This window comes from Pseudopipra pipra, chromosome 2 (assembly GCF_036250125.1).
Source record: "Pseudopipra pipra isolate bDixPip1 chromosome 2, bDixPip1.hap1, whole genome shotgun sequence".
In the NCBI taxonomy this organism is placed as follows: Eukaryota; Metazoa; Chordata; class Aves; order Passeriformes; family Pipridae; genus Pseudopipra; species Pseudopipra pipra.
Genome location: NC_087550.1, coordinates 2,323,808 through 2,351,634, shown reverse-complemented (window position 1 = coordinate 2,351,634; position 27,827 = coordinate 2,323,808). Strand labels below are relative to the sequence as shown.

Below are 27,827 nucleotides of genomic sequence, written 5' to 3'. Positions count from 1 at the left end.
GAAAATTCACGTGTTATCTGTCTTGCCAGTATCTTTTGCATTGTCATTCTCAAATATTAGAAATTAATGCAACTGGAGGTGACAGCTGTTACTCTGCTTTTGTCATCTAAAATTGAACACTTTGGTGGTGTAAGAGGTGGTCTGTTGTATCTGTTATTCTTGAGGTTAATAAATGTAGGTGGTTGTAACAGGTTTTTCAGTAGGAGGAGAAACCTTAACTTTAGCAATCCGAACATTTTAAGTAGGACATGGGCAGATAACTTTTAAAATTTGCAAAATCAAGAGCAGCTGGAGCAACCAGAATAAATCAACCTGTCAGCCTGCTTTGCTAGTTATTTCCAATTCAGAAAGAGAAGGTGATATTTGAAAATGTTCACTTTTAGGATTTCAACTGTAGTGAAGCATGTTCTCCCTACTTTAACCATCTTAACAAAGGCCATTTCTTCCACTGCTATGAATAAACAGTTCAAGAAAAAGGCAGTTCTTCGTCTTTGTAACATATACATTTCTTAGACTGCAGTGTCAGTTTTACTGTGCTGCCCTGTCAATGAGTCTCAAATTCACCTTGAAGGATCACCCCCAGGGATGCCAGCTGAACCTTTGACCCTTCTGTTCTGACCATCACCAAGGTTAACACATCATTACAGCTTGTGATGTCTGGAATACCTGTGCTTTTGGAGCCTTTATCAACCTACACTGTTTCACACAACTTAAACAGAAGTCTGTCTCTCGTTGGTTTTCCATAGGAAAATGTTTATTGATTTTTGAGAATGAGTTGTATTTCTTCCTAATTTTGCATTAAAATAGATGTGAAATTTTAAAACTTACAGATTTAACTCTGTTTTTCCTAAATAGCTAAAGCAGCAACTATTGGCTATAGACAAAAGATGAGAAAGCATTTTCTATTAAAATTTGAAAATTGACAGATTTATGCCTGAACTGTTGCTTGCAGATCTACGTTGCTAAACGGTGCAAAAAAAATTATGGTGAGAGACAAAAGGACAACATTAAGTATTGGTTTTGTGGGATATGTTCTGGCTACTGAGAGGTTAAGGTCCCTTTGTTAATTTGGAATTTTCTTACCAAGGTATCCTGTTGGATAATTAACTGGTTATAATTAAAATGGAGTTTGGTTTGCTAACCTGAAAAATGGTATTTGAAAATACTTTTCTTGTCTGTGGCACTGATATGTATCCAAGGGAATTCTTCTATAAGAGAAGCCCGTTGACACAGATTTTTCACATATGTATTATGATATTAAAGGTTGGACTTGGTGGTCTTAACAATTCTATGATTCTAAATGTACTCTTAGTAGAGTTCTTTATTTTTTTCCAAGATTGTCCTCTGGTAAAACATGTAGGCCATTTGGTTGGCCAGACCTGCTTCTGGATGCTGTTAATGGCCATCAGTTTTGTGTTCATGAAATAATGAAACCAACAGACATCAAAATCTGTTAATTCTAGCTCCTGTATTGTTTCAAAGGACTTCCACATTGTTGAATTGACACCACTAATGTTGAAAAGTCTTATAAAGTAAAGATGACCTATTTATTCTGGTACAGTGGAGAATGCCAGTGGAATTTTTGTTTCTGCTGATGGAGGTTACTTTTAATCCCAAGCAGCCCACAGTCTAGTAGTTTTTACTTTTGTATTCACTCCTTCTTACCTGTTACAAAATGCAGTCTTTAAAATAAGTCTACACACATTACACCTAGGTACCTATCTGCAGGATTCAAATGATATGCAAATTTATTGTGTCCACGTTCAGCTGAGAGAGCTGAGATGATACTGGGACAGGATTGTATCCTTTTTGTCCCCTCTATAAACACTTTGAATAGTCTTTTAGGTAGCAAGCCTTAAATCACTCCTTTCAGTTAGATTTATCTTTTAGGTAACAAGTCTTAAATCACTCCTTTCAATTAGATTTACGTCATTTTCCTTCTCTTAGGCTTGTCTGGAAACTTTTAATAGCATAACAATTAGACTAACTCCGGTTAGGTGTGATCCAGTGGTTTTTCCCTGTGTAACTGAAAAGTAGTTGACAGTGCCACAAAAGAAGTTTCTGAAAAGGAAAAATATTGTTTATTTAACCACATCATTGTACAGAAAAAGAAACACTTCAAGCCACTCTAATATCTATGTGCCTATCTGACTCATTTAGCATATGAAATTTCTTTCCAATGGAATTCCATATGTATACCTTCTTTCTTCCAAATCCCCACCTAATGAGCTTCTGGTCTTTTGCTCCTCAAGGAAGTGTGTGTCTCATTAAATCACTCTTCCTGCTTTGGTTTTTGCCTCCTCTTATGTCTCAGGAACAGAGTTGCTGTTTGGGCTACAAGTATGTTGAAAAGTTACCATTAAGATCATAAACTAATACCTTTGTGGTAAATTTCCAGGCAGTTCTGCTATGGAATCAATTTGCTGTGTGAGCAGAATGAGCCTAGATCAAAATCTAACACATTATTAAAGGCAACTTTAAATACAGCAAAGATGATATTTTAATATTCAATGCATCAAAAGGCTTGCATGTCAGCTTGTTCTTTGCAGGCATGTTTGAAACCATTAGTAGTCATATCAATAATACAGCATATATGCTTCAGTTCTTACAGGTCTTGAACAAAATTTTGAATCTAATAGGATCTTCCAGAACTTCATATTCAGATATTTAAGAATATTAAAGCATTTTTCTGAAATATAGTAGAAATATTCATGTTATATTCTACCAAACATTTCTTGCCAAATCTTAGATCCGGAAAAACATGTAGTATTTCACTGCAATCCACTGAAAGTGAATCTCATCAAAGGACAAAACTAGTTAAGATTTTATGGCACTTTGGTCAAATCTGGAACTATTCGAAAGGCAAATAGAATCATCAGAACACTTTTCCCCCCCCTCTTTATCAAATATTCACTGAAATTATTACTTTTCTGGTCATGATTGACTTTCATTTTCAGTAGAATTTGGCTTTCTTTTTTTTTTCAGAAGTCAACAATATGGCTGTCTTAGAAAAACTCTGTATGGAACACTGCATAGTACAGTGCAAAGTACAATGCACACCTCATGAAGTCTTAGGTTAGCTGAATATTTCTGTTTTAATTTATCATACTGAAGGAGCTTTAGAACTTTTCCCCTTTATTTTCAGAATTTGAAAAACGCATTGAGTGTCTTCCACTAAAAATGAATTTTCAAGGGTAGCAAGTATCAATTATTTAGCTTTTCTGGACATAAATGAGTGAAAACAGGGGATCTATGTCCTCTAAGATGAACGAGGGTGATCTTTACTGGTAACAACATTTTCTGTCAAGTTATACCTTGGTGAAGACATCAGGGTAGTGACATGACCTACTGTAATTTGTTTACATATTGCAGTAGTGGTTGATCCTGTTAATGTTTGTGTTGGAAAAGGAGGCAAGAAGACTCAGGAAGCTTATTGATAAGGTCTTTTGTTTGCATAAATGCTGTCAACATAGTCCTTTAAATACTGTCTTCCATGCCTGTCCAATTTTCCCTGGCATTCTTTAGTGTGTTTTTGCCTCCTATTCCTTACAACACAGAGTCTAAAATGGTTTTCCTATAAATATTTGGGGCAGAGTGTCTCAGGAGTGGTGAGTTCAGACCTTGGTGAGGCTTCAGCAGATGGAAGCTCTTACATGTCCCATTTGTAAATGGTCCCTGATATGGGTCAGGATGGCACTTGGTGTATCCTGACAGGCCGTGGGCTACAGGCAGCACCTTTGGTCAGCATTAGGGACCAGGTTTGGAAACTGGAATTGCAAACTCAAGTACCTGGACGTGTCAGTATGTCCATCTGATAGGCAGAAGTGTTGACTACCACACGCCTTCCCCAGCTGCAAAGGACTCCTAAATTTTGCCATCTGCTTTTGAAAAATTTGGCCAGAATGTTACATAGATGAACCTTTTAAATGCAAAAGTATAACCTTTTTTTTCTGTTTGTCATGTTAAGTAGCTGGCAAAGAAACAGTAATGTCTTTAAAAGTTGAGTGTTTGCTTCAGACTCAATATTTGGATTTGTATCTGTTTTGGAAGCATAGTTTAGGCTCTTTCTGTGTTCTTAGGGAAGAAAGTTTACTGTGGGAATGCATATGCAGGTTTTAACTTCCTGTCACTGTCATAAAAAAGCTAATTCATACCAAGCAAATGGAAATCTGATCAGGGTAACACTTTAAGTTTTTTGTAAAGATTGCTTCTTATTCATTATGTGTTTTTTACGCTGCTCACACAGAGACGTCAGAGCTTCTTATTTATGTTAGGATAGAACTAATTTAAAAAAACAGCATGCACACAGACACAAGCTGGAACAGAAAAAGTGTGGAGTAATTTCAATTTCTCTGCCACTTTTGCAAGCCTGTTCCACCAATAACAAACATCAGAAAACAGGAGACACTGATTTCCACAGAACCTGGCCAGCTAGGCTGTTGTTTGCTTTGCTTTGTAAATACAAATGGGGAAAGTCAAGCAGGGAGTATTCCCAGTGTCCAGAACAGTTTTTCCCCCTTTCCAGCCACGTTTCTCTCTCCACCTTTTCCATTGGTGCACTTTACCATACCCTTTTAGAAACAACAAAAATTGTGCCAGGAGTTTAAACGCCACTGTGGCATCTGAGAAGAATAGCAAGAAACTACTGCAAAGGAAGCAATTATCCCAGCAGGGCTCCAGAGCCCCCCTGAATGGCTCGGGCAGCCCCCAGCCGTGAGCAGACAAGGCAAGGCCAGAGGCACCACTCTCCAGCCTTCAATCTCTTCATTCCTTCTGGCTTTTCACAGGGCAATCGCCTCCAGTTACACACTGAGCAATGGGCGGGTCGCTGCTCCAAAGGCAAGGGCCCAGTGGGAAGAGCCCAACTGGTAGGCAGCCTGTTCCTGCTGCCACTGGAGCCGTGTTTCCCACTGTCCAGCCTTGCAGTAGCCCACAAACAACAACTGTGTGAGGGTATCATGGTTAAAGGATGGCAGAGGGAAACATGTGAGCATCAGGCAGCAGCGATCCCACTATGTATAGAGAATGGGAACAGTGCGTGCTTTGTTCTGCTTGGCTGCAACCTGTGCTGGCTTATTTTATGAGGAAAAGAAACTCCAAGGAGCTCCTGGCTTCACTGTCTGCTGCTAAAGATCAGCTTGTATTGTGTAATCCCCCGTGGCATCAGAGGGCTGAACATTTGTGAACGGACCCGAGATCTGCAGGTCATTCGTTGCCTGTTGAGTCTCTCTGGAGGATCCAAAGTTGAGCACAAAAGTAATGATGCTGGGCTGCTGTGTGAGCCGGGGCAATTGGGGGATTTGATCTTTACCTCTCTGTGCATACATTCTCCTTATTCTTTGTAAGTTTAAATTCTAGCATCTTCCAAGCAGGAGCCTTTCTGTAGCTGTGATGTCTAGCCCAGTTGATTTTTCAGTGTTCCTTCAACAAAAATGAAGGTTACGCTCAGATTTGCTTGTGACTGCCTGTGACTGCAGGCTTTTGCCTCAGTCCTGTAACACAAGGCTTGTGTGAAGACCAGAGAAAATACAAGGAAATCTGTGATTTATGATTTGCATGTGCTGCAGTCACGAGAGCTGCAGTGATTGTTGACGGAAGGGTGAAATGTGGCAGATTAATATATGACTTTTGTGTTTAACTGTTCATGAAATATGATCATTGTGGTGCATGTTTTCCTTTTTTTTTTGACAGTGTTACACAAATGCTGTGAAAGGTTTAATGTTTTCACAACTTTGTCTGAACAGTATAGTCCTTCTATAAAAGTTAGAGTTTTACTAAGCTTAGGCTCAGTCAGTGATAAATGCAATAGAAACTTAACACAGATTTATATGCTCCTTTTGCAGCGTGGTCTCATTTCCATGGCATGTCATCTTGGTCAAAAGTCAGAGAATCAGTAGGGTTTTAGTTATGTTAGAAAACATTTTATATTTTTTCAAGGTTAGCTTTGCAGAATATTTGTTTATTCATAGTGTTTACTTGACGGGGCCAGCACTCCTTTGGAAGTAAATTTGATTATAAAGTTTTGAAAGAAAATGTTTTGAACGAGAAGTCAAATATGTCTCAAAATTTAAAACTGTCAAAACACAAACTTGGAAATGTATGAAAGAATCCACTGCGTTTTTGTCACCTGTGACTAATTTTATTTGCTTAGTTTGGTTTTCTGTTTGTGTTCTCTGCCATAAAGAGCTCAGGTTTACCCCCAGAGGAACACGGAAACTCATTCCTCCCTTGGGAAGCTGCTGTGCCAGCTCCAGGGAGGAAAGCTTTCACAGGCAATTTAGTGCAGGAAGTGCAGCAGTCACGGGAAGGATCCGGGAGCCTGTGATTTGCATCCCCTTCAGCAAGGAGCCAGCAGTGGGCAGCCAGTCTCAGAGGGGATGTGCCTTCTCCTCGAGACAAGTGGGAGTCTGAGCCAAAACTGCTGCATCTCAGAAGGTCACTGAATGACTGAAGCCACAGCTGAAAATAATGACCCGCTGCACAGACCATGCCAAGAGAAAAGTTTTGAATAATTCATTTCTATTTCTGTCCTCTGTTCTCAAACTGTGACCATTTTGTTGTTGTTTCACAATTGTACTTTTAACTCCAGGAGAACCTTGGGTTTGCATGTTGAAAACCTTTCGTTTTCTTGTGGGAGCTCATGGTATAATAAGACCTATGAACTTCTACTTCAAATCTCTTGGTAACTCAAGTCCTGTCAGAACAGGCTCCTGGCTGTTCTTCCTATAGAAGACCCTATATAAGGACCTTGAAAAACCTCATATTTTAGAGCGGTCGCTGTGAGAGATCTGCACTCTGAAAAATATCTTTCTTCAGATTACAAGTTTTGGTGAATTTTTATCTATCCATGCTTCTAAGCTTTGAAGTTGAAAGTTAGGACTCTGCTGTTGAAGACTTTGGCTCTGCACAGCTCCTCTCTCCTTAGTGGAAAGTAGGAAATTTCCTCTTGATGAAATGCACCCCATGATATACAGTTGTCTTAAATCCATGTTGTTGTTCTGATAACATTAACCCCAGCCTTAGAAGAGTAAGACAACATTGGTTAATGCCGACAATGACTGTTAGGAACTGGAATCCCCTCAAAATCACCATCAGAACCTGTACCCCCCTGAAGTGGCATGGTAGTTGTACTCCTCCCTCCACCCCTGGTGCTGTCTGCAGGGTTTAGGAGTGCTCTGCACCGTGCAAAGTTACTGCAGAGTTGGGTCTGGTCATGTAACTGGGCCCTCAGAGTGATCTTGGCTTGTCTTTTGCAGTGTGGGCACTCTCAGTGGGAAACGGGCTGCTAAATTCCTCTGGAGATTTGGGTTATGTAGTTTCTTTTATGGGTACCAGGTAGGATTTTTTTATGTGTTTTAAAATGTGTGGTTTGTTAGTATTATTTTTCCATATTACATTTGTGATTCTTTAGGTAACGTAATTAAAAACTGAGAGATTTTGTGTGGCAAATTAACCCTGGCTGGTCTGAGATTTTGTCCTTGGAGGTGTGTAAATAACACAGTAGTGGTGATGCTTACAAGAAAATTGCTATGTAACTGATACCTCAAATCATCTGACTTGCTAAAGGGGAGAGAAAAGAAGACATACCAGGCGTTGAGTTCAGTTCAAGTTCACTTTTATTTCTGATTTCAATCACTGATTGCAGTGAAAGCTACCTATGCACCAGTGCATCCAGGGCAGACTCATACATGAGGTTAAATTTACAGTTTTACAGACATGCTGTAGTTGTCATTACAGACACATCATTCCTATATTGGACCTTCTTTGTGTGTTGCACAAAGATTGCTAGTTCCATATATTTTTTAGTAACCCATGGAATGTGACTCATATGTTGCCCATGAGTTGAGTTTAGTGCATTTTTTGTACTCAGTAAATAACACTGTGAAAAACAGTTTCTGAGGTGTTGTGTGTCCTTCTTTTTTTTTTTTCTTTTGAGATCTTTGTAGGGCAGATTTAAGGCTATGAAGATAGTTGTCACATGCTTCAGTTATGGGATTTTAATCTTGGTTTGTAATAAGAAAGGAAGTATTACATAGTAAATGTTTTGTATTGTAGCTGTGAAAGCATTCCCGGGAAATATTTTCCTGGTTCATATATTGTCATATAAACATAACTGTCTGTTCAGAAATTAGTTCTGACTAATGTGAGCCAATACGGATTATTTTGAATTAAATCTTCCTTTGTGATTAACAAAAGCCAAATGTTTGTAGAAAGTAAGTTTGGGATCATTACAATTTTTAAACTTTTGAAAACTGTGTATACTGAAGTATGGATTTTTCTTTTCTGAATTTGATTTATGACATTTTGCATGTATCTTGGCTGTTTCCATGATCTTGTTGGGTGAAGTATCAAACACATGTGGTAATTCTGATATTCGATGCCTTGTGATAATGGCAAGGGCTGAATAACTCTCAGCTGCCTCTGAAGTCACCAAGCAATTCAGGACACAGATAAACCTTAAGCCTTTGTAGATATCCATCATCTCGTGGTTACAACCGTTAATAATGAGGCCATAAAAGTGAGAAAGGGAGTCTTAGGAGCAGACTTGAATCTGATTCTGACTCTGATGTATCCTATCTGGATTGGCAGGGGTGCCAGAAGCAACAGCTTGAGTCTATTGTCATTTTATCTACCTTAAAAGCTCTTTCTTTTTACGTAAAGCAATCTTACTATGCATTTTGTACCATCCTTTAGACTCTGCCATACAGACCAACAAAACAGTCTTGCAATACTGATAGACCTGAAGGTAGAGGGGAACAATTGACTTGCACTTTGTCATGACAGATTTACAGCACAGGAAGACCACTTGAAAGAATGTTTCAGACAACTTTCAAATAGAATTTTTTGTGTGTTTGATCTGGAGGAGGCAGCACGTACCTTCCTGGGGTCCCAGAGAATGGAACGGAAAGCAGGACAGACTCCTCTGTCTGAACTTTGAAGTTAAACAAGAACAAACTTTAATCATTGGTGGAGACCTGTTCCAAACATGTTTTGATGTCTAGCGTCTGATATTTAAGCGTGCTATAATAGATAGGGAAGACTGCATGGGATTCACAAAGCTTGGAACAAAATACAAATTTTTAAATAAAAATTTAAGATAGATAGTCATTTATACTCTTTTTTGTTCAACTTTGTTGAAACTGCAAAGTTGTCTTCTATTGCTGACATTCCATGCTTTACACTCCATGCTGCAAGTCATTTTATGGATATTTTGGGATGCTAGACCACATAAAGGAAGATGAGAAAACTCCTTGTTTCTTAACTAAGAATTAAAACCTACATTTTACTTGGTGACACTATTAATTACAATTGCCTGTACTCGCCTTGTTCTTTAACTCTTTTATTGTCATTTATAATTAGCTGGCACGCTTTCAGAGCAAAGACTGTGTCTGATAGGTTAATATCACATGCCCATCACTCTCCATTTAAATAAAATGTGTTGTCATGTATGCTGTATTGTAAAAGACTGAAATAGATGAAATTTGTGGTATCACATATGCAGAAACCATGGCTATACAGAGGCCAGTATTTCATTCTGTAGTCTAAATTTCATTTTCCTTTGGAATAAAGTTTGCTTTAGAATTATTTTGCAATAGAGCAGATTTCATTTCTTAAATAGAACTAAACTAGGAGCTAAAGGAAAGCTTAAAAAAAAAAAAGTCTGTCACCTTTATATTTGGACTTCCCAAGCATTTCTCTCATTGCTTCATTCTGTCTCATATTTCATAGCACATTTCTGTGAAAAGTAAATGAATCACCCACATATATAAAAATATTTCTTAACACAGACAGATGGATATGGATTTATACATACAGAAATTTACACTCATATACACAACACACACAGGTATATAAAATATGGTCTTAGAATAAGAATAAATGTGTGTACAGCTATACTGAATACTTGGTGGTATGTTGTAGAACCCTTGGGTAAGTTTTTATGGATTTGATTTATTGGCTGACTGAGTTGATTCATTATTTGTATATGATTTTTTGCTGCTGGGTGGCCATAATTTAAAATTCTGGACCTAGTTAACTCTGTGGGTGCCTCGAGATTTCTGTATGAACATCTCTGACTATTGTTTAAAGAGATAAATGAAGTGGACTTGCTTGAATGAGCAATTTACTCATGAGGAGCAAAATGTGGTCAGGCAGGCAGGTCATAGATAATAGCTTTCAATAAGTCTTTGTAAGTCAGCATACTATCATATGTTCTCTCAGTGTGCAGATGATAATCCATACATGTTACAGGCAACTGAAGATCATCTGTGATCACAATCTTTGTCTCTTATTAGAATTCAGTGCTATTCTTGTGTTACCTCTACTTGCAAAGCCCTGATAGATCTGCTGGTAGGGACAGGACAGAACAAAACCCTGAAGAGGTGTGAAAAGTCAAAAAGTGGCTTGGCTTCATTTTGGTGTAAATGAAACACGGCAGGCACTTTCAGAACTGGACTGAAAGCTTTGGCAGTTTAGCAGAGTGATTCTTTTCCCATGACACACAGTATCTACCAGAGTAGTGCAATAAAACTTTTTGCTGTATCTTGTTTACGGGGAAGAAAGGACTTACCTTTGTATTCAATATGGCAACAACTCTTCTGGAGTTTTGGGGTGTAATGGCACACTGCCTATCCCCTTTTCGAGCCATTATACCATTTACTGCTATGAAGTCCAACTGGTGTAGTCTGGGGCAGGGGCAAAAATATGAGAAGAGCCAAAGCACTCAGATTAAAATGCCTTCATTAACTGTTAAGTATCCACAGACTATAACTTGAATTTGCAGGATTTCAGATACTGTCACCAAAAGTGATTTGAGTCTTTACTGCTCTAAATGCCGGATATGAACTGGACTTACTGAACATGAACTTAGTAAGACAAAGAAATGTAGCAGTGATTCTTTACGTGTTCCTACCAAATTTCACATGAATGTGTTTCATCGTGTCCTTTCTTGCTTAAAGCCGTTGGTCTACAGTCCATAGGTATTTCTGGGGTTTCCTGTTGTGAGGAAAAGTGGCAAACATTGCACACAGACAACATAAGTTTGTCATAGCTGCAGTTTTCATTTGCATTGTCTCATTAATAAACAGAAGGGCTTGATCAATTTTACCGAGATGGTGGGTACTTAATTGTTACAATTTAACGAAAAACTTTAGTAGTTACCAACCACCCACCAGCGGAAGTTTGCTTTTTTTCTAGCCATCTGTGGCTGCTCCAGTTACAGATGTGTAATTCCACATCCACTTGTGGTACATTTTATTGTAGCTGTGTAATTCATCACAATTCCATGTGTCATAACCATCACCCTGGCTAAAGTTCTAAACATTTCTTACATTTTAAGAAAAACAACCAAACAAACAGAAGATCAGCGAAGGAAAACCCTTTGCAAATGCATTCAGAATTCCATCTTGGAAGCACGGCTTCCTCCAGTAGGCATGTCACATCTTAGGAAGTCTGCCTCAACATCCATGAGGGAATGTTTCCTCTGCCTCTTCTTCCTTATCTAAATCTCAAATAACTTGGAAGAAAAGCAACTTTCAATGATTTTTTTAGTTGTTCATATGTTTCTGCTTTAATGCTGCTTCTCTCCATCTATGCTTTGAAGAGTCTTGTGGTGATTCCTACAAGAAATTCCTAGGATAGCTCTTGCTGGAGGTTACAATTTCTGCAAGAAATGCAGTTGTGTCATATTGTAATGGATTCGAATGGGATTTTATTTAGTGGTAAAATAACAGAGAAGCACAAATGCTACTGAATGTCAGTGGGACACAGAGGACGTATGAGAATCACTGCTTTCAGTTTACATGGGTTTGAAATCATCAGATGAGTTGGTAAATTCCTGTGATATGTAAATACATTTCTTTGTTAAATCCAGTGCATTCATTATTGATGTACATGAATAGTATATATTTCTGCATGTGTATTTGGATATACAAAAACCACAAGTGGAAATCTTTCTAAAACTGTTTTTTAAAATTCCTTGCATAGATTAATCGGAAAATAAATAACTTTCTGTGATTTAGGGAGCTGTAAACCAGTAATAATTATAGATAGACTTTTAGTTATATTTTACATTCCCTACTCCTGCTTTACCAGTTCAGGCAGTCAGCAGTCTAAAACTTCACGTAGATTCTTGAAAAATGTGTATTTGCAGGCCGCCTTTATTTTTTTTCATTCTTCATGCCTCAAATCCCCGCTGAAATTTCGGCGTTGCTGGCTTCCCGGATGACAAAGGACATTTCTCTTCTGTTCTCAAGCAGCGAGTGCCAAAGGCAACGGGATGAAATTTGTATGCAACACTACCTGCGTTACACGTGCACGTCCATTTGTCTCAATAACTGACTGTCATCTCCGCGCGCCCACATCTTACAATGATAATAAGAGCCCAACGCTGCTCAAGATGTCAAATTTTCAGGGATAGATTTCTAGCTGCAGGCAACTCCGGCTAAATGCCTCGTATTGAGAACACTCTCCTCCTTGTCACTGACCGCATCAGACCCTTTCATGTAGCTACATATGTGGCTTTTATTTGTTGTGGACTTCCACCCCTGCCTTGAACTGCGGTGGTTTTCACAAGTGATTTGACTCCTAAGCATATGTTCACTTCAAAACGTAGTTAATGCAATTAAGTAACATTTTTGTGTGTTGAAGTAATGTATTCAGCTGCCTATACAAATTTTGCTGCGTTTTGGTGAACTTTGAAACTTGTTCAACCCTTCGGTCGACAAAGTGGGAGAATAAATAGTTTTAAAGGAAGATCAGATATTTTCATAGGCGTTTAATAGGAATTTTTATATAACATAATAAGATTTGGAATCACAGAGGGTAAGTATGTTTTCTGATTTGGGGGTTATTTGTATTCCGTTATCTTCCAAAAGCTGAATCCAAAATTAAGAGCAGAACGTTATTCATTTCCCAGTAAGAATTTAATTGCTTCTGCCCATCTGCTTATCAGCCTTTAAAATTACTAATTTAAAGGTGAAAGAACTGAAGAATAAAGAATTTCCTTCACTTCCTTAAGAAATGAAAACCAAAACAAACACAAAATTCATAAATAATAATGAGCACAACCAGCAGTAGGATAGCGTACACATATTTCTTGTCAAGAAAAAGTAATTGCAGCACTTGATGTGAAAATGAGATTTATGTCTAGTACTAGTTTTTACTCTCCACCTGATTGTATCAGTACATGGGAAGGGATTGTAGGTTTTCTGGCCAACAAGCATTTAACAGGCCGTTGAACAGCCAGTATTACGTTATGCAGAATGAAAAAAAAAAAGAGTAGTAGGGATCCAAATCTGAGAGGTTTTAAAATACTGATATAAAACTCAGAGGCATAATTTTTGTATAAGAGAAAGAAGTTGGGCTAATAGTACTTTTTTTTTCACTTTTTTTAATATGGTTTGGAAAATCACTGTTGGTTCCTTTTGTTTCATTATCTGTAACAAAATATTTTTCAAGTCGATATTATAAAGTCGCTAATTCATATTAAGGTATTTTTGTCGTCTTTGATTTGTCCTAGATCAGAGGAGGAAAGCTTATGATCACATACACAAGAAAGAATGATGCTGGAAAATATGTTTGTGTTGGAACAAATATGGTTGGAGAACGTGAAAGTGAAGTTGCGGAGCTCACTGTTTTGGGTAAGAATTCCTCCTTTAAGACTTTGTTGATGAAAATGTCCAACTTTTGTTTTTCCTAGTAAGCTTTTTATTAAGGGTCGTTCTCATCTATTGAAAATGTAGAAAATGTTGTTAGTCACGATTGTGTTCCAGCAAATAGGAGGCAGTTAATGGCTCTTCAGTCCACCTGGAACTATTTTTTCTATCAGAAGACACTTTCATACTTAGTTCTCAAACTGAAAATAATTCCAGCGTCCACTGATTGGATCAGTATTGTATAATAATAGCAAAGCAAAAATGTTAAGAAGCAGAGGCTTAACTTTTCCATCTTGCTGAAGAAAATCAGAATTATTCTAAGTTTCTATTTTAAATAATTATTCTTTCATTTGCAGTTGTGTGTACTGCTTACAACAGGTCTGCTTATTCAAGTGATCCTAATGATAGTTCCTCTCAGCATCAAAAAATATGTTTTCATTTAAGATAACTGAGCTTAGCTGAAAACTACATTTTTTGCTGCTATTGCAGAAACAAAGCTTTTACTCCAAATGCAATCTCAGAATTCTTCAGCATGGAAAAACACCCTCATGTTCACTGCAGATGCATCTTTGGTAGTTTTCATTCAAAATATCTCCCATTTTACTTTAAAATAGGGGAGGCTTGAAGTAGCTTAATTGTTTCTGGAAAATAAATATATGTTTTATCACCATCCAGGGCATGGTTCATAGCACAGTGGTTTCCATCACAGTGCTGCTGCAGCTCTTTTGTTGTTGTTGTTGTTTTTCAGGATGAAAACTTCAGGCAATGACCTGAAGTTGTGTCAGGAGAGGTTTAGGTTGGATATTAGAAAAAGGTTCTTCACCCAGAGTGTGGTTGGAACATGCTCCTCAGGAAGGTAGTCACAGCACCAAGCCTGACAGAGTTCAAGAAGTGTTTGGATGATACTCCCAGGCACTTGGTGTGACTCTTGGGAATATCCTGTGCAGGGCTAAGAGTTGGACTCGATGATCCTTGTGGGTCTCTTCCAATTCAGCATATTCTGTGATTCTGTGACTCTTTTTGTTGTTTGGTTTTTGATTTGGGGATTTTTTTTTAAATTCATGTTTAATAGCTGTCCTGTCAGTCTTTGGCACTTTTATTTGTCTTCACTACTTTGTAGGAGTTAGGACTCAGGCAACCTGAAGATGTGTTCAGAGTCCTACGTGAAGCAGGGGTTTCCATAATAAAAAGGAGTTTGTGTGCCATCTTGAAGTTGTTCAAACTGAATATCCAAGCAAGACAGTGGTGTGTAACCCCTTAGAAGCTAAGGAAGACTTTCTGAGATCCACTGCACTGTTTTGGTTTTGTTTTACAAAGACTTCCGAAGCACTTTTGGGGGAAGTTTGTTGTCAAATAGACTTACAGAACTTCCAAACAAAATCTAAAATTGAAAGTAAGTTGTAGTTACATGGGTGAAGCCCTGGCACCAGGCTCCTATTTAACTGTACCAGTTAATAGCTCATCAATAGTCTACTACCAACCAGGGGATCATGGCATGGGATATTTGGTAACCTAGGCTGAAAAAATAGTACTCTTGCTAAACACCCATAAGAGGGAGGCACTGCAGGCAGAGGTCTGCCTGGCTTTTTCTTCATCTCGTGTTTCCTTCAAACATATTTCTGATTTTCAGCCTGGGGAAACTAGTGAGGTTTTGTTTTCAAACAGGACAGTAAAGCTTTGAATGTCTTACCAGTGTGTGTCTAGAAATCCTTAATACACCTTATTCTTTCAACTCAGACTTGAGTTGAAAAAGCACGAGAAATATGCTGACTTCATCTGTTAAAATATTTCTACATAAATCTTCCATTTATGGGTTTTGGTTATTTAGAAGTTGAACTTCTGCTTTTAGGTCTCTGCTTTAGATCAGAGGGAGAATGCCAGAAACTGTAATATTAGACAGTTTCAAAGTGATCCTTGCTAAGCTTTCCTTGTATGTACCAAATAGTCGTGTGACAAAGATAGATACTGAAATCAGTGCTGATTTCCCTTATCCGTTTCTGCATTTGAATAAGAGTGTTATGAATGGGCAGACAAAAACTCGTGGAAGTCCATTAGTCTTCTTTTAGGAGACTGATCTAGAGAACAATGTGCCTCTTGTGGGTTTTGCAGTCAGGCAGCAGTCCTGGACTTACCAGATCAGTCTTTTTTCTCTTGCATAATTAAGTTGAATATTTTTCCCCAAACTATTCTTGTGCTGAGGTTTAATCCTAAATGTTCTTTTCTTGCATTCAGGTTTCAGGTTTTTTCAGCACCTACAAGGAAGGGGCCAGGGCAGGGGGGGTTGTCTGTATTTGTGTCGTTTTAAATTCACAGCTACATTCTGTAGATCTCTGTTTTATTTCTCACATCTTGTATATGAACCCAGTCTAGAACTGACAGCTTAAAGATCAACTTGCTATTTAATTTAATGTTATTTCCTAATATTGCCAGCAAAGTTAAGTTTTCTACAGCATAAGTGTCCAGCTGGTCTAGACATCCTCGAGAGTAAAGGAAGCTTTTTTAATAGGGCTTTGTTCAGTTCACATTTCCACTTCAGTACTTTTTGAACCATTCACTAAGTTTTTATATTACTGAATCTCTGTATCTTTATCTGCAAAGTCAGAGTAATATTTAGAACTGCCATTTTCAAACACAAATGTGAGACATGAAGAGTATGGGCTTGTCTCTTTATCCTTCTGTCGGGTGCTTTTGTACTTCTGTGAGAAATTTGTGACGTATTTTTGGGTATTCGCACTTCCTGATGGTGCCAACGGCTTGAGACTCTTCCAGTTTCAAGGAGATGATATTTATATCTTTAATAAATGCAAGTCAAAACATGCAGCTGCCTTCTCAGCTCCCTCAGAGCTTTCACAGGTTTATAGGCAAAATGGTCATCTGCCTCAGGCAAAGGAACCTGCCAAGTGCTCTCCTGTTAAACCTTCCCTGCACTCTGCAGTTAAACCTTCCCAATTCTTTTATGGACATACTGTTGTCATCTGGTGCTGCTTTTTTAGATGGGTAATCATTCCTGGAGTATCCCAGAAATTGTTTAAAACAGTTTTTTTTTCCTTGTGAGTGTGCAGACATTATTACACTCCAGCCTGGTGTGGAACTATGAAAATATGAATAGCCCAGCACCATAAAACTTTGAACCCTGTTGCGGGTAGAAGAGTGTGTCGATGCCTTTCCTGAAATTTGCAGCTAATATCTGGGATCTCAGAATAGCACAGCCTGTACTGAGATCCCATTTTGTTTCAGAAATTCTGAGGACAAATATGCAGCAATTAATCTGACTCTGGTGAACCAGGACTTGGATCATCTATGTCTTCCAATATAAGTTGGGATAACAGTAATTTTTATGAAAAAAAACTACAGAGAAGACATTCTGGGGGTTTTTTTTGGCTTACTTTACTTTATATGTGCTAGTGAAAGAAAATGTTGCCTTTCTAATGTAGCATTGGAAGTTCTTGCATCGAACACTTACTGCTGCTGACACCTGCAAACAGCTTCCTAGAGATACTGTGCTGGGCCTTACTTAGCCTTCAAATTTAGAGGCTCCACTGAGACAAAACCTTCCAGTGAGACAATGTTTGGTTTGTGCCTTCTGTCTCTTTGAAGCAGTGCAGCAGATGAGTGGTCATGAGTCATTGCAGCTTTCTATCAGAGGATGGATGTGTATTTAGATTTTGTGTTTAGACCGTGTTTTCCTTTAGCTGTGACAGGGATGTGTAAGAAGTAAGGAAGTCCCTGCTTGGATCCTGAGCCACTGCTGAGAGTGTCTGCCTCGTGCTGAGGTCCACAGTGCTGGCCATCTGCAGGGCTACAGATCTTTTGCTTGGGGCTATGAGCGAGAAAAGCGGTGGCAGAGGCACCTCCATCAGATTTGTCACTCTGCTCCCCTCACTCTGACAGCCACAGTTCAGTGACAGCTGTGATTCAGACACAGAACTGCTGGATTAATCCTTTTTTTTTTTTCTTCTCTTTCCCTTTAGAGAGACCATCTTTTGTGAAGAGACCGAGTAATTTGGCAGTAACTGTGGATGACAGCGCGGAGTTTAAGTGCGAGGCAAGAGGTGACCCAGTCCCTACAGTAAGGTGGAGGAAAGATGATGGGGAGTTACCAAAAGCAAGGTACAATACATGGAGTTACCTTTTTATGACATCCAGCTTGGTGTATGATGTGGCCATTCAACATTTGACAGCCAAAATTTCTTTTTCATGAATAGAGAAGGCCTGTCTTGATCTAAGAAGACGTTTCTAATTCTTAAAGTTACAGTTTGTGTTGAAAGTTAAGAACAGCCTCTTCTCAAGTTGTTGCAACAACACATGACAAAAAATAACCCAGTTCAGTCAGTAATATCAGATACACATTAATTCTTCACCTGAAGAGACTTTTGTGATTACTAAAAGTTTTGGAAATCGTATAACAAATAGTAGAATAGATTACAATATCAAGAAGTATATATTGGAATTGCAATTGGTATAAAATGTAGTCTGGTTGTGTAGAAAGCTGCCTTGGTTGTACATGTTTTTGTTGCCAAGTTTCCAATTAACTAGTTTTTCTGACATTGCTTTAATTCAGGACAAAAAGTAAGATGCCTTATTAAAAATAAATACATTCTCTGATAGATAAATAGATGGATGGATAGATACATACATACATACAGACAGACAGACAGACCGACATAGATGGATTAATTACTTATTTACTTACTTTGAAATTCTAATTATCAGTTTTAAAAACTATTGGGGGAGTGGACTGAAAAAAGAAACCCTTTAACAGTTGGCTTCAGCCATCCAAATCCAGCTTCCTATTAGCCTAGTCTATAGCTTTAATAAAAACTGCATAATTTTTAAGAGAAAAATCTATTTACCATAAAGAGAAACACATTGACTGCATTATACAAAGAAGCGAAAAAGGTGATGAAAGGAGAGAAAGTGGTAAAAGGCCACATTGTTCTTAAAAAAAAAAAAATGAATTGTGATTTATCTTGACTTTCAAGCAATTCTGATCTTCTTGAGTACAATATTTTCTTTTCAACCATATTAAAAAAATCATTCAGATGGAAAAATTGTAGGGAGAATAATAACTACTATTGTATTTACTTGTTAAAAGTATTTTAGCCATAAAAATGTTCTGTGTTAGGGCTTTGCAATTGTATTATGCTGTCAGTTAACTCATGTTGCAAGTAATATCAGAATAAAGTTTTCAAATATTTAGATATATTTTGTTCTTAAAACTTTATTTTGCATTATCGATTTACGTGCTTATACTTTTTTCCCTTATGGGAAATACAGCAATAAGAATATTTGAGAGCAAACCCACCATACCTTTACCCTTTGCAGAAACTGTACAAAGTTCCATTATTCCTATTCATTGTTTGTTACTGTGTGTATTTAAAGATATGAAATCCGTGATGATCATACCTTGAAAATCCGGAAAGTTATGGCAGGAGACATGGGATCCTATACTTGTGTTGCAGAAAATATGGTTGGAAAAGCTGAAGCATCAGCGACTTTAACAGTTCAAGGTAAGAATGTTTCTTTGCAAAATACTGGAATAAAGCTGATTTTTTTGCACAACAGCTTTATAGAGTTGCTGTAAACAAACTACTTGAGACCATACACAGCTATTAGAGTTGCAGCTTATGCAGGGACACTCTGCTGTATTGTAAAAAAAAAAAAAAAAATGGAAATACAAATTTGGCTTGAGTTGTGTTCTGAGGAAATGGAAACGCTTCACATGTAGGATTTTTTTGTGAGCAGTCTTTACGGTATTGGGATGGGGATGTTTTGAATTTCAGTTCTTCGAGTTCAGAATCATGTCACTTGCAATCTTTTTATCTGAAACCCTAACAGAAAGAAGAAAGTTAATTTTTTCAATTAAATATAGTAAAGAAGCAGCGAATGATAAATCTGTTTGTGTATTTTTTAATACAGTAACCCAGACCACTGGAATTCCTGTTGGTTTTTTCATTATAAAAGCGTATCATGGCACTACTGGCTCTTTGTAAGATAAAAATTCAGTGGAACTCAGTGAACTAATATGTATAAAAATCCTTCATTGCCTTTATATACACAATCCAGATGTTCACTATTCAGATAATCCCTCTCTTCCTTTCCTGGCTAGCAGACAGGCAATGATGTAATCCTAATGCTTTTTTTCTAGGCACTGATGGTTCTTCTGTCCTTTTCCCTGTTCAGTGGGAATTAGTCATTATGGAGTTCTGGGGAAGGATAGGCTTAAAAGTATTTTATTTGGTAACAGGCCTCTGTTTTGACACATTTACTGTAACAGGAAAGGTCTTGTCCTTAACCTGCTTTCCTTTTTCCAACAGAAACATTTGGTGTCCCTCTGTTAGGAAAATAGGAATTCTTTTGTTGAAGTTCTCATAAAACCAAGAATTTTTAGATGTTTTGTTTTGTTAGTCACCGTGATGTTTATACATCAAAACTGATACCTTATGTTTGTAAAATAACCAGTTCTTATGATCAGTGATGCAGAATAAAAGATGAACATGTGAGCACTGAGCACAGTTTATTTTAAAGAAAAAGGCTGAATTATTTTTTAAATGGTGATTTGTTCTGAAGATCACGTCTTGTATCAGCTGTTAAACCTGTAAAATGTTAGTATTAAGAAAATTTGCTTTATGACTGGTTGAGCAGTTATTTTTCTGGAAATAAGCTATTGGTAACACTAATCCTTCATAGTCCTATTCAAAATAAGAAGCAAACACGTTCTTGTAATCCCATTTATGTTAATGGTGCTATTAGATATAAAATGACTTAAGTATGTAGATGTTAGAGTCAAGTGAGATCTTTTTTGATAATAAACTGGTATTTTTAAGGAACATGATCATAGCTTCAGTCCTGATTCAGCAAGATTCTAATTTTTTAAGTAGTTGTATTACACAGTAGATATTTATATATAACAGCTTTGCTCTGAGGATATTGTTATGGGATAATTTGTTTCCCAGTGTGAATGGATTACCTCCTGAGCCATTTGTCTGCACTAATGTCTTTGTAGAAGGGATTGATGTGAGAAACTGCAATGTGTAAGGCCAGTTTGTAGTTGGTAATGTAGTAAATTATGATCAAAATCCATTTATTAGCGTATCCAAGAGACAGAGTTTTATGGGAAGAAAAAAAAGTACTCCTCTAGAAAATGTATTTTCCATTCAGACTTTTTCCTTCTTTTTCTGCCTTCTCCTTTTCTTCCCTCCTCTTCCTTTCTCTTCCCCCGTTTAAAATGCTTATTTTTTTTCCTAAAGGGTCATCTTCTTGACTTTATTCCATCTAGAGAGGTAGTTTTGATCTTGTTTCAGTGCTAAGCTGACATTGTTCTGATTGCTTGCGGACACGCAGCTCTTTGAGGTTTTGGGTTTTGTGGGTTTTTTTGAAAGATCTTATGATTTTTTTTTTTCCTGGTGATTGAAGGAATGCAAATGACAAGTCTTTTTTTGCACCTTTGGTAGCTGTCATGTGATCTGTTGACTGTGGAGTTTAGTACATGTGTGTTCTTGCTGTTATTTTTGTTACCTATTTGTAAACAGAGGGCTCTGCTGCAAATCACAGCCCCAGAAGTTATAGCTGCCACTGTGCAGTCCAGTTAAACTCATAAAAGGGCAATGAGAGGATTGGCCTTGGTTTTGGGGTCGTGTGGGTTAGGGTTTTTTGTCTTGGGTCTTTGTTTTGGGCTTTATTTCCCATTCAGTAACTCGGCAACAGGCTGTGGTGTTTTCGTGCCAGACCATATGCCCGAGAAAGAATATGAGAGTTGTTAGTGGTGACCCCAGATGTGTGTCCATGTTAGGAAAGGGGCAGTTGTCACCTGTCAAGTGTCTGCACAGTGGAAGTGCTGCACTGCAATGGAACGTGGCACACAGCAGACAGGGCTCCTGGGGACACTGCTCGGGCTCAGGGCTGGTAAGCACTGCTAAGAAGAGGACATATCTCCTTCTCTACTCATCATTTTTCGGGCCTCAAGCACTGTGGTTGACCTGTGTATGCTCTGTCAGGTGCAGGGTTATCTAGGGTGTTAAAAAGCAGAGTGTGCAGCACCAGAGCTAATTGAGATACCCGGGTGTCAGGGAGGTGCTGATGTAACACGGCCAATAACCAACCTGGTGTCTCAGCAGAGCTGCCCTGGGCCTGGCAGGGTCCTTTCCTCCAGCTCAGCTCTGGGTAGAGCAGACACTGGAGTGCACTGTGCATGCCCTGCAGGGCTCCCTGTCTGGGGAATGCTGCACAGCTCTGCCTCAGAGCTGGTGAGTGGACCCAAACTGTCCCCCTGGACTAGGAACTGTCAATTTGGATAGTTCAACTCTCCCTCTCTCTGTATATAATAAACTCTTAACTGTAGAAAATACAAAAGAGGGGAGGGAATATAAATTCCATTTTAACGTTCTTCGTGCTCATCAGTAGCATCACAGATGCTCATTGCTGGAATCACTGTTTTCCTCTATACAGGCTCCTAACTTTGGGGATCCTATTTCCTACATGAAGTACAGATGTTGCATTCTTATTGCAACTTCAGCCATGTTCTTAAACTAAATTTGGAGTTCTGTATTAACACAGAACTTTGAACCTTTCTCTTAAGTCTTTTACTGTTACTGCTTAGAAGCATTTCCATCCCTGAAACTGTGAAGTTATCTTATTTTCTCCTTGGAAAATAAATGGTTAAGAAAATGTCATCCTGATGTTGTTTGCATTTTCCTAAAATTAGAGAGGCTCAGTCTCCTGTTTTCATTTTGCAACAGTGTGTACTGCATCTATAAGGCATCCAGAGACGTTGCTAAATACATGTGGAAGCATTTCATTCAGGAGATGATTAATTATTAAATAAACACCTCAGTCAATAAAAATACCAGGATGCAGCGCAGAGTACATTTTATTTTGCCTATACATTGTATTTTACCAGGTAGCTGATGTGCTCCAGAAAAGGGAAACACTGGCCCAAAGTCCTTCTCTGGAGCCAGTGGATTTCTCTCTGGCTCTATCACTAAGCAAGTTGCATCTAGTTATTTATTTATATTGTATTTTATATATATGCAAAATGCTTTTCGTGTTTTGTGGAGGTTTCTGTTGCATGATTTGCTTAGTTTTATGCCTTGAAACAGGACTGTAGAAATAATGATATTATATATTTCATTATTACATATATAATTGAAGACAATGTTCCTAAGACACACAAAATTACCAAAAATGCATACCTCAGAACTTCAGTTCTGAAAGAGAATTAGTTTTACTATTAGTGCAGATAGAAGTAGGGCTTCTTCTAGGGTGCAAATTCCACGTTTAACCATGAAAATGCTTTTAAGCAAATCTAAGAACCAAAGGTTTTATATATTTTCACCTGCTTCCATTTGCTTTGCTCCGATTTGCAGTACTTAATTAGGCTTTTTTTAGCAGCTAGTTTTATGATAAGTTTATAATTTATGGTGAAACGAGCTGTACTCTCTGCAACAAGTGTAAGTTATGGCTCCAGTGGAAGTCCTTCTATGCAGTTGGCCAGGAACCATTGTAGCAGTGACAAGGTAGATACTTGTCAGCAAGGAGTTAAGAGAAACAGGTCAAGGAGGTCAGTTGGCTTGAGGACTTCCCAAGAACCACCAACACTGTGGCTGTTGGTGACTGTGGGTCAGCCACCAGCCAGGTTGGCAGTGAACAACAATCTTTGAGTTCTTCTTCACTCTCCTTATTCAAGTAATGACTCTGGAGGAGTGTGCAGTACTTATTACAGTGCCCTGCCTAATATACATCTAAACCTGCAGCAGCAGTGACTGAACTCTAAAATGTAAATTTTTACCATTCAAAGGCACTAAACGCATTCAGTGTTATCAGTTTGGCAGGAAAGAAGAAGAATTCCTGTGGAAATTACACTGACCAATCCATATTTTACAGTGGCAATCTTGAATACCAAGCCTTTTTAGATTATAGTGTCTTCAGTTCTGGGATTAAGAGAGCTTGTCTGCAAGGTAGATAGCCAGCAGAACTTTTGATAAGTGACTTCTGGCTGTGATTTTGCTGTACTAGTCAACTGACAAGGAATTTTAATCTGAAAAGGTGGCACATGCTTCAGGTCTGGAATTTCCTCCTCTTTTCACCTCCTCTTTGTGTAAAGTAGCTTCAAGGCATGCAGTAAAAGACATCTAGTTGATAAGGCTTCTGGGAAGGGCTGAGAATACCACCCGGAATGAAAAGGAATAGGATTTGTTCTTTCATCTGTCTGATAAAATAGAAATGTTTCCACTGTGTCAGGCTGCTGGTGCACATTAGAAGCTGGCTGTAAATGTAATTGCTTTATAGGGGTCTGAACTATCTATGTAAAACAACCAAGACAAAATTCAGAATTTGATGGGATTACAGAAATGCTGTTGAGGTGTAGGGTGGTTACTATGCCTTGAGAACACCTCACAGCATCATATGGGAATTTAAGCACTGGAATTTTAAAACTAGGATTTGGATTAAAATCTGAACTTGTCTATACATGGTCACTCTTTAAGTCAGTACTTCTCCTTTTGGAAGAAATAATTTTAAGCCACATTATGTCTTCAGTACCATGAAAGAGGAAGGAAGAATAGTGACTGTCCAATGAACTTGAGGATTTTTTTAATTTATAAACTTTTGGCAGGATGAATGAAGGAGACCATCTCTTGTGATTTGTGTAGCTTGAAGAGCCCATTTCCCCCTTTAATGACTGCTGTAAACTGTGACAGTGCTTCAGATTTCTATCAAGGAGCTGAGGAGTTTGACTGCCACCTATTTCTGCTGAAAGAATAGAAATCTTAGATGTTAGAAGAAACTGGGAAGACTCTTCTTCAGAGATTAGTGCCCTGCAGGTTTTTGTCCTACTGATGCAAGGGATGAACGCTAAGATTACTGAAGCATTTCTAAAATACAGATAAAAGAAAAATAAGTAAATATTTCAGCGAAATATTTTTTTTTAAAAAATTATAGTTGCTTCGAATTGATGTAAAATATTTTAATAAATAACTGCCTCCATGGTTTCAATGTTTTGAAATGGAGGTTGCTTTTCTTTTTACAGAGTCTCACGACAGTGACAGCAATAGCTTACAGGAAAATAACACATAAAAAATGTTGAGATTCCTTCCTTCAATTTGATACTTTGAAACAAGAATTTGAGACAGATGTTTCTGAGCAAGTAGAACAGAAGGAGTCCAAATAATTTGGAGAAATGTTTCTGCAAAAATAAGTTGAAGTTAGAGGCTTTCTCCTGCTGAAAGGGGTTTGTTTACTGTAAAGTTCTTAAAAAATCTACATTATAATCACTTGCTGAAGAGAACTGAAGCAAGTAGATTTGTGTAGCATACTTCAGCACTCAATTAAAAAGCAGCAAACAAAATCTGAAGTCTTTTTCCTAATGCCTGAAATTTCCTAAATCCCGTGGCTAGGGAAAAAACAATTGGTTTTGTATCAGGTTTCACTGCTGCAGACTTTACTGTGTGACTGTTGTTATAAAGATAACATTTCAATAATTCTGTCTTTGGAACAGACAAAATGGAATTTTACTACAAGTTGTTGAGTTTGCAGATTTTTGGTTTTATGAATAAATAGAGTGCAAGGAGTAGTAATTTTAATTGGTTGTTCAATGAACAATACTTCTGCTATACATTCATTCTGAAATAAACATAGGCTTTATTAAATATGCTTAACATCCATAAAAAGGCAATACACACTTTATTTTTGCCTTGTTTATAGCCTGGAAGTAATTTTAATAAAGACTACAGTGATTGTAGTACATTCTCTTACTTTTGTTAGTTTACATGCATCAGTAAAATCAGCCATTTCTGAATTGGTCTTAAGAAAACAAATTTAAAAATGCTGACTTACAATAACAGTGCATTCAAACATTGTTTTGATAAGCTGTTTCGAGTACCATTTGTTACTGTGAATTGTGTTTTGTTTGAACACTAAAATGCTTTATTGTTAGGTGCTGAATAACACTCAAGAACTGGTAATAAAGTGTCTTGCAGTCTTTGTATGTGAACTAAATCACCTCGTAGGCTCAGTATCAGCATCTTTCAGTGCAAGAAAAAAACGGCTTCTTCAGGTTAAACTGCTAAATATCAAATATGCTCACAGTGTTTTCTTCAAGAGGTATCTGTGTGCTCCTCTTGTCCCTGTGACCACACGTTAGTTCCCAAAGTTTGGGGTGATGTTTTTTTCCCATTTCTATACGGACTAGGACGACAGAACTGAAACAGAAAGACAAAGCTGTCTGGAAGGTTGCTTGTTTTGTTCTCATAAATGCTCTGTGCTCTCTAAACCCAGCAGTGAAGGGGATTCTGTTCTCTTCATCTTTCAGTGGCCTATGAGAGCCCACTTAGGACTTGCACCTCCACAAATTAGGCAGCAGCTGTTTCTTTTGACACAATTAAGGTAGCACATTGATACTTGGGTCTCAGTACAGAGGAAGAAGTCACTTGAGAGTTCTGCTTTGGTCCAGCAAGGTCTGATGGTCTTTTCTGAACTTCTTTCTTCAGAGTTCCTCAGTGCTCAGAACTTTCTAGATTTTTTCCTCGAAGACTATAACCTAACTAAACACTAAACTGCAAAACATCTTTACTAGTCTGTCGTGCACAAGTTTTAATGTGTTGCATTTTTTTGCTACCTGAAATTAAAATTTGTTAATATATCACAGTTACCTTCCTGTTGACTTTATGAAAGAGTAAGTTCAGGTATTAGTGTAGACTTAAGTTGTCTATGTGGGGGGTATGGCATCCCTGTGAGAAGAAATCCAGATTTCTTTTGAAATAGTATCTGTTTCAGTCGAGAGTATTCCTCCCTGAGTATTGCATGCCCAAAATAACATTTTTTAATGATCACAACTTACTGCACTGTAGAGATTTATTGTCCTTCCATTTTTAGTGTGTGCTTGGTTTCCATTGATCATGAGGCTTTGGCCACTTTTCACAAATAGCTTTAACTTGTTATAAGAAGGTTGCTATGGATTTCAAGTTCTTCTTTCCAAAAAGTAATCTGTGCTATCATAAACAGCTGGGAAAAAAATCCCACTCCGTTTCCCTTTCAGCTATACTATCTTTAACTGGAAGTCAAAAAATTTAGTAGGAAGCTCCTAAGATTTCTTCAGATAGTATCCAGCTCTCATAATCTTTTTGTACTTCTGCACAGCTTATTTAAAATTCAGCTTTTTTTCACTCTTTTAAAAGGCTTTAGTATAAACATTTGTAGCCACGACTACTTAGATTGCAGCAGTGCCTAAAATTACATCAGTAAAACACAGGGGAAGACAACTCTTTTCTGGAAAGAGAATCCTGGGAAACAACTTCACAGTTTGCTGCATTACTCTGGTTGTTAAATAGATGGAATTAGACTTGTCAGAAGTATGCTTTCTAAATTATGTTTGGTTTATAGCGTGGTTTAGGAGATTCAGAGCAAGGAAGGGGGCAGGGAGACTAGGAGAGGAACTTTTGGAAGATCTTAAATCCCCCTCTCCCTCTCTCTGTCTTCAACCCTCCATGTTTCAGATATCTCTTGTCACCTCAAGGCAATGACTACAGGATTTATACGCATTTTAAACTGCATACTACATGTATTAACCTGAAAAGTGCTACCTTTTAAAATCACGTTGCAAAGTCTATTTCCACATTTTTGTCTCAGAAATCTTCATTGACTCCTGCAGGAGGAGAGATTACTAGCTACTTATTTTGTAGCTAGTATCAGCAAAATCAGTTGCAAATCAAAAATACCTCATGTGAGTACATTTCACACACTGTTCTCTTCCCACAAATTTTTGCAGTAGGTTCCTCCCCCACACACATAGGCAAACACACACACTTGTGTAGCCCTTTTCACCTTGACTTTTTAAGCGTTCCAAAGGGAAGATTTGTTACCCTGCTGTGAATCAGACTTTTAAATAATATAGTTGCATGGCTGTTACACAGCTGAGGTGGACCCAGATTTTACTGCTCAGCCCCATCAGAGTTTAGGAGGGAAACACATCTCAGCTTAAACTAAATCTCAAAATCGCCAGAAATCCAAAAGGAGTTGATGCCGTTTGATTGCTCTTGAAACAAGAATAGCACCCAAGCAGGGCATTTTGTTAATGCACAAATCTTGTGCTGTTTAGCAGCAGAGGCTGGAGTTTAAGCCACGGAAGAGAGAAAAGAAGCTTAGTAACATTTTAATGCCAGTAACAAAACCATCAAG

The 27,827-nt window shown here is 37.9% G+C and overlaps 1 protein-coding gene across 8 annotated transcripts in view; it reads left to right on the top strand.

Annotated features, from left to right (window-relative positions):
- Positions 1–27,827, top strand: part of ROBO1 (roundabout guidance receptor 1) — a 707,409-nt gene that overhangs the window by 607,659 nt on the left and 71,923 nt on the right. For all 8 annotated transcript variants that reach the window (XM_064643066.1, XM_064643092.1, XM_064643074.1 and 5 more), the window contains 3 exons: positions 13,520–13,640; positions 17,627–17,765; positions 19,038–19,165. In XM_064643066.1, coding sequence (XP_064499136.1) covers positions 13,520–13,640; positions 17,627–17,765; positions 19,038–19,165 — 388 coding nt within the window. The remainder of the gene's footprint in view (positions 1–13,519; positions 13,641–17,626; positions 17,766–19,037; positions 19,166–27,827) is intronic.